At 39.1% G+C, this 13,109-nt stretch overlaps 1 protein-coding gene across 1 annotated transcript in view; it reads left to right on the plus strand.

The window, feature by feature from the left end:
• Positions 1–273: 273 nt before the first annotated feature.
• Positions 274–13,109, plus strand: part of FNDC3B (fibronectin type III domain containing 3B) — a 169,306-nt gene continuing 156,470 nt past the window's right edge. The window contains exons 1-2 of the mRNA XM_026855141.1: positions 274–409; positions 9,784–9,859. Coding sequence (XP_026710942.1) covers positions 299–409; positions 9,784–9,859 — 187 coding nt within the window. The 5' untranslated portion in view covers positions 274–298. The remainder of the gene's footprint in view (positions 410–9,783; positions 9,860–13,109) is intronic.

Here is a 13,109-nt window from a genome sequence, read left to right on the forward strand (position 1 = left end):
GCAATGAGGGCTGGGGATTATAATTGTGGGAAAGAGTGGAAATATAACTAGTTGGTTTTTGGAAGCCTTGCATGGGAAGTTGACCTTCCATGTTCTTGATCTAACAGTTAAGACCTCTGTTCAGTGCCTCAAGTTCCTGTATACATCGTGTTACAAAAGCAGGTGTCCTGCTTGGGTTGCTACCTCAGTGGCAAAATCCATGCCGATGCTGGTGATCTTCTAAAGTCAATGTGGGTTTTTCAGGGTCATTAACTGATGCCTCTCTTTCAGGAAGTCCGTTGAGGAAAATTCTCCATGAATGTACGTCACAATGATGATGACCGACCAAATTCCGCTGGAGCTGCCACCGTTGCTGAATGGGGAGGTAGCCATGATGCCTCACATCGTGAATGGCGATGGATCACAGCAGGTCAGTGAGCTTTGCAGAAAATGGCTGGTTTAGATGAACTATTGCTGGGCCACCAAGGGATTTTTAAGATGGGTAAGGTGGTTTCCCTAGCACTAGGGAGGGCAGAGTATTTTCTGGAAGGTAGAAATCTGTGCTTACCCTGGAAAGACATTAAAAGCAATGCTTTAAGTATTCCATTAAATTTAATGTGATTGTTTGCATATGTGTTCATTGAAGTTAAAATAATGGGATTGAAATAATGGCTATAAATGCTACATATTTGAGGGCTTTGCGGAAAGTTAATCTCATGATTTACTTGTGCTAGCTGTTGTCCAGACATCTTGCATGTATCTGTGGTGAGATTTTAAGAATTTAAAACAAAAATGCTGAGATTTTTAAAAAGGGAAAGAAGGAAAGAAATGAAGAATTGAAGATGAGTCCTGTGATGTCTGCTGTTCTTTGCTTACCTAAATGTACTGGTCTCAGCAGTCCTATGTATTACCCTGCACTTCATTATAAGAAGCAGAAATGAATTGTGAGCATGCTTTTGAAGGAAGACAAGTAGTTACTTTCAACTTATAGCTCCTTTCATATTTTTCTGGGAGATGTTCTCTAATGAGAGTGATCAAAAGTAGATATAATGATTATAGGACCATAACAATGTCTTCATGTCAGGATACAGCTTGGAGGTTCAAGCTGCTAGTTGGTAGGTTACCAAACTTGTCATCTCGGTTTAATCTTTCTCTTTGTAGAACATCTACCCTAGCAATTTTTTTTGTTACTCAATTTGGATTCCTTCTGGTGTGAGACATTTCAGCAAAGTATTTTAACCAAGGTAGAAATAAGCTGTCCTTCATGAATCAATATAAAGTGTCATTCTGTTACTTCTCATTCCTTTGATCATTTGTTCCTCCTTCCAGGCTGTGTTTTGAGCTACACGAACCTTGAAAGGAAGAATAATTTCTGCTTTTCTTGTAAGCTTCTAAGTCTGTTAGCTTATCTGGGTTCTCATTATGATACAGATTTTCACTGCTGTAATTTTTATTATTTTTTTTAAGTCGTTTCTGAACATCATGCTTCGACTTTGAAACAATAGAGAAGAAAGCTTTTAATGGCTTTATTTACCAAGTCCAATATGCTTAAGTGAAGGAACAATCTTATTGTTACTGGATAGGATAATTGTTCTTTAAAAATATCCTTTCCTTCTTGCTGGAAACCATTTATCAGGTTAGACTGTCCTGTGGGTCCTTCTGTATTATAGAAAGAATAAATGAAGTCTTCTGAGCCCTTTTTTGAGATAGGGCTCGAAGTCCAATCTTAGAATTTCCCCATCAGTGCTGTTTAGGCAGCCTTGCTTGGCAGATGACTCCATTGCCTTTAAACTGGCTTCCCATCTAATGTTTTGAAGTAAAACGAATTGCTGATGTACTGGAAGTGCATTACTTCTTGCTTTTGCTGTGTGATGCAAGTATGAGTCAGCAGAATAGTTCTGGCCTGGTTCCTTTTCTGCATAAATGTTTCTTGGACGATGCTCATAGACCTCATCACCTTACCTCTATAACTACTTGTAGTCGGAATACTAGTTTTCTGTGAGACCTTTTTTGACCTCTGGTCTGAATCAGCTTTAATATGTTGCAAAGCTTAGCTGCCTTTATGCTTTATCATTTTCATACTAGCTTTAGTTTGTGTCTTCACTTTTTAAAAGTACAGTTCTAAAATGGAATGAAATTGGAATAAATGCTTTGTTTGATCTTTGCATGTACTAGCAGCAGATTGACTATGTTAATTGTTCTTAACATGATTTGTTATGTAATGTAGAAGTGAATGTTATGTGTTTGTTGAAGGAGATTTATCTGTTTCTTGTAAGGCAGGAACAGACTTCAGATTAGATTCACGGAAGAATTACTTCCTTAAGAAAGACGGTTTATATTACTCCATAAATAGCTGCTTTGATAAGGACATTGGCTTTTCCAAGGTGTAATTACAGGCTTGATCAGAAGCTGGTGGTAAGAAAGCATCATAGCTGAGCTGGTGGGAGGCGAGGTGTGTGGAGTTTTCCATAACACTGTCTGGCATGCAGAGCAGTGCCTTGTGCTTCGAAGCTGATGGTACTTGCTCCTGAGGAGATGCTCTGCGTGCACTTGCTGTTGCTCCCCCTTACATGTGGCTGGATAAGTGAAGCCTCAGCCATGCCAGCATGCTAGAGCTGTGCTATAAGCTGTACCTGAAAACACTGAGCTTCAGAGAAAAGGCTTTTCTCAGAAGACCGTTCTTATATATGTAGAAAAGAGCAGAGTAGAGCTGGTAAAACACCTGAGCTTTACCAGCAGCCAGATGGAGAGCCATGCAAAAGGCAATTCTGCCTGTAAACAGTCCTATATTGTAAAACAATTACATAGGAACATTCAGTTGTTGTATCTTCCTGGGGATAAGTGCTGCAGAGCTGGGAATGTCTTTGCTTGCTTGACAGTAATCCCTCTTCTCTAGACTTCCCAAAATGGCATTTCTAGCACTGGCTTTTTTTTTAAAAGTTTCCCACACTTAGTTTCCACTACCACTGACTATATTTAATGCTTTCATATCCCTTCCAGAGCTGCTGCTTACTCTGTTTCTGCTTCTAATCCACTTGTAACTCCTGTGGGGATTCAGGGAGTGATAATTAACCTTTTGGTCCAAGAATTTCAATGGTTTCCTGTAGATACTCCACTGCAAGCTCTAAAAAGCTTGGAGTATGAAGTGGAGGGCAGCTAGCTGTGCCATAGCACGTCTGTACAGAATGCTGGGTGATTTGGTCTGAGAAGTTTATTTCGGCTTGGTTTGCTTACTGCACCTGCAGTGGTGTAGCAAGTTTTCTGCTTGCCTGTTCTTTGTAAAGGTGTGTTTATCAAACCTTGTTTTTTCACTATTTGGCTAAAGCCCAGGCACTTTATATGCGTGTGCTTGTTCTTTTTTTTAGGGTCACACACTTCGAATAAGGGATGAGTACGTTTGAATGGGGAACAAGATTTGGTGCCTTCCTGTAGCACAAGAAGTCTGTGTACCTTGCAAGAGCTTGAAAGCGTTTAGCTGGGTTTTATACTGTACCTGAACAGCAGCTGAGCTGAGTGAATGAACTTTCTGCCAAAATTTAGAGTTACTTCTTCATAGTTTCTTGGAATTTTTTATATATACTTGCAGAAATGTCCTTTTAGGGGAGAGGGGGAATACTTGCACAAGGGAGGCTTGTTTCAAGAAGAAAAATATTTAGAACTGATACACATATAAAACACCCGAGTTGAGAAGCATCAGTCCATGAAAAACGTCTATTGGATGAAGGATGATAAATTTCCTTCTCTCTAAATATACTGACTTTTACAGCAGATTCAGTTGTCTTAGGCATTTAGATTAGAACAGATGGCAGCCAAGTAGCATTAGCAAAGTTAACTCATGGGCAGTGTTTGCTATCTAGGGAGTGTCTCTAGAATGAAGTTTTCTGAAGGAATTTCAACCAAATGATGTTGGTGGGCAAATTCTGAGACTGTTCTCACAAAAAAATTCGTGAATTGTAATTTTCTTACCTAACAGAGCAATTTGTTATACTGCTATACTGGTTTAATTTTTTATTTTTTTACTATGTGTTTGGAGAGTATTTAACTTGTGATAAATTAGGGAGTTCAGGATCTGTCACTTGTGGGCTTTGCTATCAGTAGCACTGATCATAAACTGACTGAATCGCTTCAAGTCTCTATTTTCTGTCGTATGGAAGAAAGGGTAGTTAAGCCCAGAAAACTATGATCAAATATTAATTTTTAAGTCACTGTTTTATTGTTTAAGATGTAACGTGTTCCTCGCTTTTTCTGACTGAAGGGAGGTTGAAAGTATTTGCCCTACCTGCTTCTGTGTGGCTGAAGGGGAATCCATTCCTGAGAAGAATATTGCACATAGAAAGATGTGAACTCTTTGGTCCTTCCTGTGGGACAGAGCTGGAAATTCATCCAGGTCTGGGGCACAGTCTTTTGAAGTGGAATAGAGAATGGGGACCCAAATGATTATTCTGGGTTTTGGGGGTTTGGTGGCTTTTTGCTTTGGTTTGTTGTTTGGTTGTGTGTGGGTGTGTTGTGTGGTGGGGTTTTTTTGTGGTGTTTTTTTGTTTTTGTTTTTTTTCCCCCCAGTGCTGCAATATATTCCAGAAGTTATGCACTGTAGAAATTGTAAATGTGGTAGATTTTAATAATTTAAGGCATTTGTGGGGAACCTGTGGCTGGATCCCAGATGGTGCCTATGGTGCCATGCCCCCCAGCTGTATGAAGCATGATGTATCTAAATGGGGAAGGGAAAATTTCCCACACTGGAAAAAACTTAAGGCAGAGTTTTAATAAGCCAAAGCAGTGCAGGTGGCTGTTTGACCTTAGCGAGGAAAAGGTTCTCATAAAGTGGAAATATTATAAAGCAAGCATTGGATTCTGTTGCATCACCTGGATGCAAGTGAGTGTCTTTCTACTTGCTGCTGCACCTGTGCTTGCAGGTGGTCTGCAGCAAAATAGGAGATGATGGCCTACTTTGGATGTGAATTTTCTTGTGTGTGCTTGAAAAACACTTGTATAACTAAAGCAATACTGTACAAAATAGGTAATAGCATATGGCTTTGGTCCTTATCAGGTAGTGTTTTCTGTCTTTGTGTGAGACTGTTCATCTACAATGTATATCATTTTATATTCCTGAACCTGAGCTTTAAGCCTGTGTTAGACTTTGCTGGCAGGTTGGTTAGTCTCTTCCCCTGGTCCCAGTAGGCGTGAGAGTTGGATAGTAGGAACCAGTGGGACATGAGTGATGTGCATTTGGCTTGTCAAGAAAACTTCAGTCTGGACATAGAGCCATTGTTGCCAAATTGGGTGTGTGTGCGATGATAAATATTTATAGTAACTATGCAACTTAGTAACATTAATCAGTCTTAACAAACAGGACTTTAAATAAAACATAGTAACATTCTTCAATGCAAAATAAATGCAAAAAAAGTGTGTTATAGAGACAGCAAGCTTTCTCTGAGGTTGCATCAGGTAAGGGCTGGGCTTCAACACTGAGTGGATTAAACTGCTTAAGCAAACATCCGAGTACTTCTTCGGGAAAAGAAAAAGCCTTTGGGACTGTGCTGCTGACACCCTACTCGCAGCAGTCACAAGCTCCAGCTTTTGGGAAGTGAGGAGGTTGGGGGACTGAAACTGGGCTGAAGTGTCCTCAGATGTCGGACCCCACCCTTGTGATGCTGCCGGGCAGCAGCACGGGCTCAAAGTGACTCTTCAAGTTCTCTCTCCTCTTGTTGCCATCTCATAAACCTGCATACTCAGGATGATGAATATTGGAAGAGACATAGGGCAATTAAAGATCATCTGTGTTTGTTTTCATTAAAATAACAGCGTTCTCTTTAGACTTTTTTTATTGCTTTCCTCAGATTTTTAATTAAAAGCTTCAAAAACAAGGCGTTCTCATGAAGATCCCTTGTGTGGAAAGGAAACAGAAAAGCTGCGTTCCAGGCTGCAGAATACAGTTTTGTTGTTTTAGGAGGATGTGGGGAAAAATAAATCCTTGAATTAGTTTGACATACTTAGTGTGTATAAACAAAAGAAGTCACAGTGTGCCTCGGTATGACTTGTCCCAAGCAACTTGGATAAGTTTAGGGCATTGACTGGAAGATGCCCGATGTCTGATACTCGATGTGCGCTGGCTTTAGTGGTTTGACTTCCACATTGTGGCTTGTTAGTTGGTGCTTTGCAGCTGTAAGCTCTCAGGGGGTTATGGGTGGAATGGGGGAGGGCAGAGGGGTTTGGGTGGTGGGGTGGATTATGGGGACAAACTCTGGTACCCCAGCTTTGGGCAGGGAGGAGAGGCCAGGGCCGGGATGCAGCCTGCTGGAAGGGGTCTGCCTGCAGGGTGGGGGGCAAGCAGAGGGTCTTACCTGAGGAGCATCTTTATCTGGGTCTGAGGCCACCTCAGGTACATGTGCTCGTGTGCTGACCATCCTCCCTTTGCATCCAGCCCTTGCTCCAGTGTTGACCCACATCAGTCACACGTCAGTTGTTCTTGATACAGCTGCCTTCCCCAGCAACAGCCCATTAAGTCTTTTCTTTTGCTCCAAAGGTGGCTAATTTGAGCATTGGTGCAGAAGAATGTCTTTTAATATCTTCAGAACGTAATGATTTTATTTTTCTTTTTACATTTTAGGAAATGACAGCTACAGTATTTTATTCCTATGCAGTTCTTTCCTACAGTATAACTTTTAAGTCCATTATTTGCACTGATGGTTACTGGTTTAGCATGTGCTTTTCTGTACCACTGAGGCTGGAGGTTGATTTCTTCACTGTTCTGAGAAACCCTGCCTAGCTGAAAATGGCTGAGGAGACAACCTTTCCAGCTACAAACAAAGCTTTGGAGGCACAGGGCCTTAGCTTGCTCCTTGGCTCTTGATTTTTCTGAAATTTTGCTGAAGTGAATGAATTTCACAAATGTTGGTGTCTCTTCTGTGACACAGAAAAATACCACTCTGAAGATGCAGATCTGCAGGTCTGCCATAATTTGGCGCAAGAAGACCTACTTGGTTTAATAGAAGTCAGGCTTACTGACCTCCTTTGAACATCTTTGTGCTTATATATGTATTTAAATGTTCAAATATAAAAAAAGACAGATTGCTTATGGCTTTCAGCCTTGTAAATTGTTAGGAGATGAGATGGTACAAATTGTTCACATTTCACAAATACAATTTTATGAACACTGAAGCTGAACAATTTACCTAAGAGCCTGGGAAACCAGGATTAGTATTACTGGATTTTAGGTGAAAACCATGGTGAAAGTTGCTGCAAATCATTGATTGAGAGAATAAGGCACTTTCCTGTAGCAGCAATATAATTTTGAAAAGGCCTGTAGCTTAATTGCACAGCTAATGGTTGAAAACTGCTATCCTTTCAATGTATTTGATATTTTACCTTAAACCAAAATTTCAGGTGAAAATATTTTTGTGGCCTTCTGTCTTTACTGAGCTGTAGTTTAACTTTGGGCAAAATAGTATAGTCCCTACTCCAGACAGGCAAGGCAGAATTGATTTTTGTTATCCTGCAGCACGTAATGGGGAGTGTTGCTTTCTGACCAACTTAATCCCATGTTTTGTGGCAGTAACAAGTGCTGAGATGTTTGGTTTTTGTTAGGGGTTTTTAATAAATATGAAATTTTCGAGCTGTTGTACCCTGGGAACTGTCAATAAGGAATTACTTCCATACATAAAACATTTGAATAGAAGCTACTAAATCCCAAGCTCTCCCCACGGGCTCGCAGTGTGGGGGTGAAGTCATGGTGGCCACTGCCCTTTGAGAAACAAATCTGTTGATGGAACAATTTTTGTGTTAAAAACCTGTGTAATTAGGCAAGGATAACTGTGCTTTATTCTGACCATCATAAACAGCTATTATTGGGGATATAATCTTGAAAATGGGTCTTTTAATGTGGTAATCCAAGGAATTATTTTCAAAGCACAACTGCAGGCGTGCTAAGGCAGACACGTGGGCTGGAGACTGACCTTTGCAGTGACTCCTGGAAAAAGAATTTGTAAATCATACCCTTCTGATAACTAACTCTGGGGGAAGACACGTGCCTCCTGTAGTAAGAGGAATCCCTCTCTCACAGTCTTACATCTGCCGTTAAGTTTAACTCCCTGCTGTAGAGAAAAGATCGAGCTTTTCCTGTAGGAGACATCAGTCTGGTTAGGGTATGGATTTTGAGGAGTTGGACCAATTTCTTCCAAGGTGTGATGGTGTGCTGGAGCATCTGGTTTACATGAATTAAGCATGTTAATAAATAACCAGCTTTAGAGCTGTTGGTTTAGACATATAATGCAAATGAGTTTATGAAATATTTTTATGATTCCTTGCTGCTTTGTATTCAGGCTTCTGGTTTGGGGTGGTTTTATTGGTTTTTGTGTGTGTGTTGTTTTGTCTTTTTTTTAAACCTGAATGACACTGCTTTGCTCTGCCTTCTTTTGACCTGATGCCCATGCCCTGTTGTGGGTAATCCACGCCTATTCATAGCAAAAGAGCATTTAAATGCTGTCACTTAAATGTTGATTGTTTGGAGATTAGGGATGGAATGGCTTTGTGCCTTCTATCTTTTCTGAACCATTTATTGTGCCCTGTATGGTGGATCAGATCCACCCTGATCTGTACTCCCCAAGAAATTATTGTTGCAGACAAAATAACGGCTTTCATATATCTTTTTTTTTTTCTGATTTTCATCTTGTGCATGAAAAATGTTGCTGGAATAATGGGTTTCTGTAGGATTACTGTAATTCAAAAGGTCATCTACGTAATAATTATTTTAGGCATTTAGTTTAAGGAATTCAGAAAGACGACATTAATTCTGTCTTTCCAGATTGAATGATTAAATTCTGCATGCAGGTGTCCCAGAATATAAAGACCAGACCTAAATTTAGAGAGTTTTCACAAAAAGATATAAAACTAAATTTTCAATTTCTACCAAGATTAATCCAGATGTTGACTGAACTTCTGACAATGCAAAGTGAACAGAAGTGTGTTTAAATTATTTGAATAAAAGTTTAACAAGCAGCAAGAGCATGGGATAAACGATCACTGGTTGCCAGTGAAACTCTCCATTAAAGAAAGAAATCTAAATTATAAGTGTTAAACCCATGATTTTAGACACCTGAAAATTAATAAAGGTGAGTACAACATACACTGAACTGAGATGTGTGGTGCTTCCTGGTCTTCATAGCATTCCCATCATCTGCAGAATTGAGCAATGGGAGCCCGGGGTGCTATTTTGATTATTTTAAAAAAAAATCTTGAATTTGTTACTAAATAAATAGTTTTTTACTTGTTTTGTGTGCAACTATTGAACTGTGTGTGTGTCTATGGATTTTGCTTAACTGAGATCTGCTATGTGTGGGACTGAAAGATAAATTTTAAAAAATGTGATGGATCAACTCCCCTTACAGTGCTGAAACCTTTTATTCCTGTGAACTTGAAATCCTGGTATGGCTTGGTGTTCTGTGGTGGAGTTTTATTATGTGTTCTCTGCTTTCATGTGCCAGTAGTCTGAAGATATATGTCCATATCTATCAGCATTTGTCTAAGTTAAACACACTGTCAAGAGTTTTGTGGTGGAGCCCAAAGCTGTAGTTCTCATCTGCACACCACTGAGTTACATCTTTATTTCAGCTCATAAAATTTAGCTGACTGTGTAGGCTTTACGTCTCTACTGGCTCTTGGACCCTGCTGCTACCCTAAGATACCAGTCTGTTCCCTCCCTACCCCCCATACTTCTTCCAAAGTACAGATAACACCATTGTTGGGTTGGAGGTTTAATTTTTGAGGATCATGGTGAAACAAATGTGTTTTTTTTTCCTCTTTTGGCAGGTCTTTCTGGTTCAAGTTAATCCAGGTGAAACCTTTACAATAAGGGCTGAGGATGGAACCCTGCAATGCATCCAAGGTAAGAGGATAGACAAATGTGTGGACGAACATTGCTTGCATTATGGAATACTTGTTCTCTCATCTCCACAAAAACGTGATACGCAGTTCTGAAAATATAATGAAGCACTTTAGAGTGAGGAGTTGCAGACATGACTGCTGTATGTGTTACAGTACTTCAGTATCTTGAAATGAGTCATGAATTTCTTGCAAGTCCAGGAGACTTTTCTCTCTGTTCAGTCATTTATCAGCATTTTTTAATGTACATATTTCCTTATAACCAAATAGTAAATACAAATCAGAGATCCCAAATTAGATTAAAAACTAGTGACAAATTAAGTGGATATCCATGGAAAAACTATTTCGTTTTCATACAGGCATCGGGAGGAATAGAAAACAAGTAGGGAAGTACAGACTTTACAGAGTGCTTGGAGAAATCAGATTGTGTTTGAGCCGATTTTTAAATTGGCTCTTTAGAAGCACAGCCAGTTAATTATGTAGTATTGAATAAAAGCATGTAAGCAGTCTTTTGACTGCTGTTTTACCTCTCGGTAAAATTGTGCAAATATGATAAATAGTGCTTGTCTTTTTTAGAAGAGAGAGCCCCCACAAAATCTTTTTGACATCTCTGAAGGGAGAAGCAACAAAAGGCCTTTTCAGGTTGTATATGAAGTATGGTGAAGAGGTTTTCTAGCTGGTGGCAAATAGAGCTTTGAAGTGAATCAGATATTTCCCTAGGTATAACGCTGTCTACAATAAATACAGGAAGGTTAAATAAAATTTTAAAGGCAATAGGCTTTGCGTAGCTGTACTGCTAATACTGTTTTAAGTGATATTTTTTGAGCTTATGCCGTTACTATATTTTTTTGAGAAGGGAGGTAGGTGGTGTTGCCTCCCCCATCCTTTCCAGATCTTACACCATTAAGCAGCAATCTCAGTGGGCTATTAATTCAAAAACCTTTCCTAAAAAAGTAATAATAATAATAGGGGAAATTAAGTCAGTTTAATAATAATTGTTTAGCTAGTGAATTGCCCCTGTATTTTGACTGTGAATTTAAAATCTAATCAAAGACTGTTTCTTAAACTTCATTGAATAATAACATCATACTGCTCAAGGATAACTATGCTTTTTATTAAAATTTGGGTTAGAAGGGACCCCTGGAGGTCACCTTACCCAATCTTTTGCTGAAAGCAGGGGTAGTGTCCGAGGTGGATGGGGTTATCTGCCACCTCCTGAGTTGTGAAGCTCTGAGGATGGAGGTTGCTCCTGGGGAAACTGCTCCCGTGCTGCACCACTCCCATGGGGAAGAGTTTGTCCTTTATGTCTATTTGAAATTTCCCATCTTGCAGTCTCTCTGCCTCTTTCCTGTGCCCCCCCTCCCCATTTAAACAGCGGAGGACTTGGTGGTTCTTGCTTGAAATTTCATCCCTATGGAAATGACAAATTAATAGTTGCTTGAGATTAGACATTACAGAAGCTTCCCTGAACGCCATCCAGGATTATTCGGTCTTGATGAGCAATAATAGCAGCAATTTAAAACTGCTTGTTAAGATTTATAGCCAACATGCTGTGTGGTAAGAAATTAGTTCACGTGGCAATTAACAGAGGAATAAAGCTGGCTACTGCTTTTATTTGAAATGAATGCTTTATATCGGTTAGTACATTAAAAATTTCCATTACAAATATAATTATGACACCATTTATTTATTTTTTTCATGCTCAAACTGTTGTTCAGTGTATTTAAATGAGTGCAACTTGAAACCTCCTGCTTCTGTATTCCCTGTAATTTAACATGTTTGTGCCAATGGGACTTGTTTGGTACTCATCAGCAGTCTTTCATAAAATTAATTTAGAATTTATAACATGATTGTCTCCTTTTTTTGGTAGAGCTACAGTATTGATTGCCAAAGCACACGTGTGTGTTTGCATACACTCTAAGTTTGGTATGAAAATTCTGATATTCTTTTCAGGCAAAAGCCTCAGCTCCTACTTTATTGTGAAATATTTATATTGCTGAAGTAAGTACACGCTTCAAACATGGAAGAGCACCTGACTGTACTGTTGTTGCTTTTTTTTTTTTTTTCTTCTTTTGGTAAAGCTGTGTTTACAGTGCAACTGTGGAATTTAAGTTAATCGTGATCTATTGTGGAAGAAACTGTAATTAGCCAGCAAATAGATTAGGTTTCGTGACAGTTCTGTTTTTCCTGTGCTCTGAGGTTACTGTAAAAGACAGGCTTATTTTGTGTGCAGTGGTTTTGGAAATTGCATACCCCCTTGCTCCACAAAACTTATAATGTGTCCTGTTGTTGTTTGTTTGTTTGTTTGTTTGTTTGTTTTCTGTGTTAAGAGTGTTCTGTATGTTTAAAGGTTAATGTATTCCCTATATGTGGGGCATCACTCAGACAATAACAATGCATTTTCCTGTGCTCCCACATTGCACTATGATTACCAAGCTATGGAATAATTTTAGCACAAAGTTAAGGCAGCATGGAAGTCTCGCTTTAGGCAGTGTGTAAGCTGTGAGCTGGTAGCCGAACGGACGATGCTCACTTTCCTTACTGCCACATATTCAGTGTTACGACATAAGATGTGCTTGTAAATAGGATTGTTTTGTATTCGCATAGTATGAAGGACTACTTTATTATATAATAAACTGTGTGATTCTTCTGAGTTCAGGAAGTGAACACTTACTAAAAACTTGAGATGTCATGCCTTGGTTACACTAAATTCTTCAGGGTATAGGAAAGCTGCTTTTTCTTTTGTCATGTATTGGTTTTGCAGAGGCAGCTAACTTTGTTTATGTAGAGTGATTGTTTTTTGGTTTTGTATTGTTTTATCTTTGTGAAAGCATTTTTTTTAATATTTGGCTTTTTGAGATGTTTGAAATCTTTAGTTTGTGTTCCTGAAGCCTGTTTTGGATGTCCTGTGAACCACTGCGTTTGTTATCCAGGACACCCTTTGGCTCCATGGTTATGGCATATCTGGGCATGGATGGGGATAATGTGTATTAGAGGACTGACATGAAAATAGCAGAGAAAAAGAAGATTTACTGAATCTTCATTTGTATTCTCAAGATTGGAAGACAGACACTTGTTTGAGGAAGACCTTTGAGGAATATCCTGTTTTAAACACCCTGAAGTGTAATTAGCCACTAGTTGAATAATCACTGTTTAAAAACAAAAAGAATAGATGCACATTCGAAGGTCTCAGTTGTTCTGGAATAGTAGAGAAATCCAAAAACCAAACATTTTTTCCAATTCCTTAGGGTTTC

This window comes from Athene cunicularia, assembly GCF_003259725.1.
Source record: "Athene cunicularia isolate RWA chromosome 9 unlocalized genomic scaffold, athCun1 chr9_part1, whole genome shotgun sequence".
Taxonomy (NCBI): domain Eukaryota; kingdom Metazoa; phylum Chordata; class Aves; order Strigiformes; family Strigidae; genus Athene; species Athene cunicularia.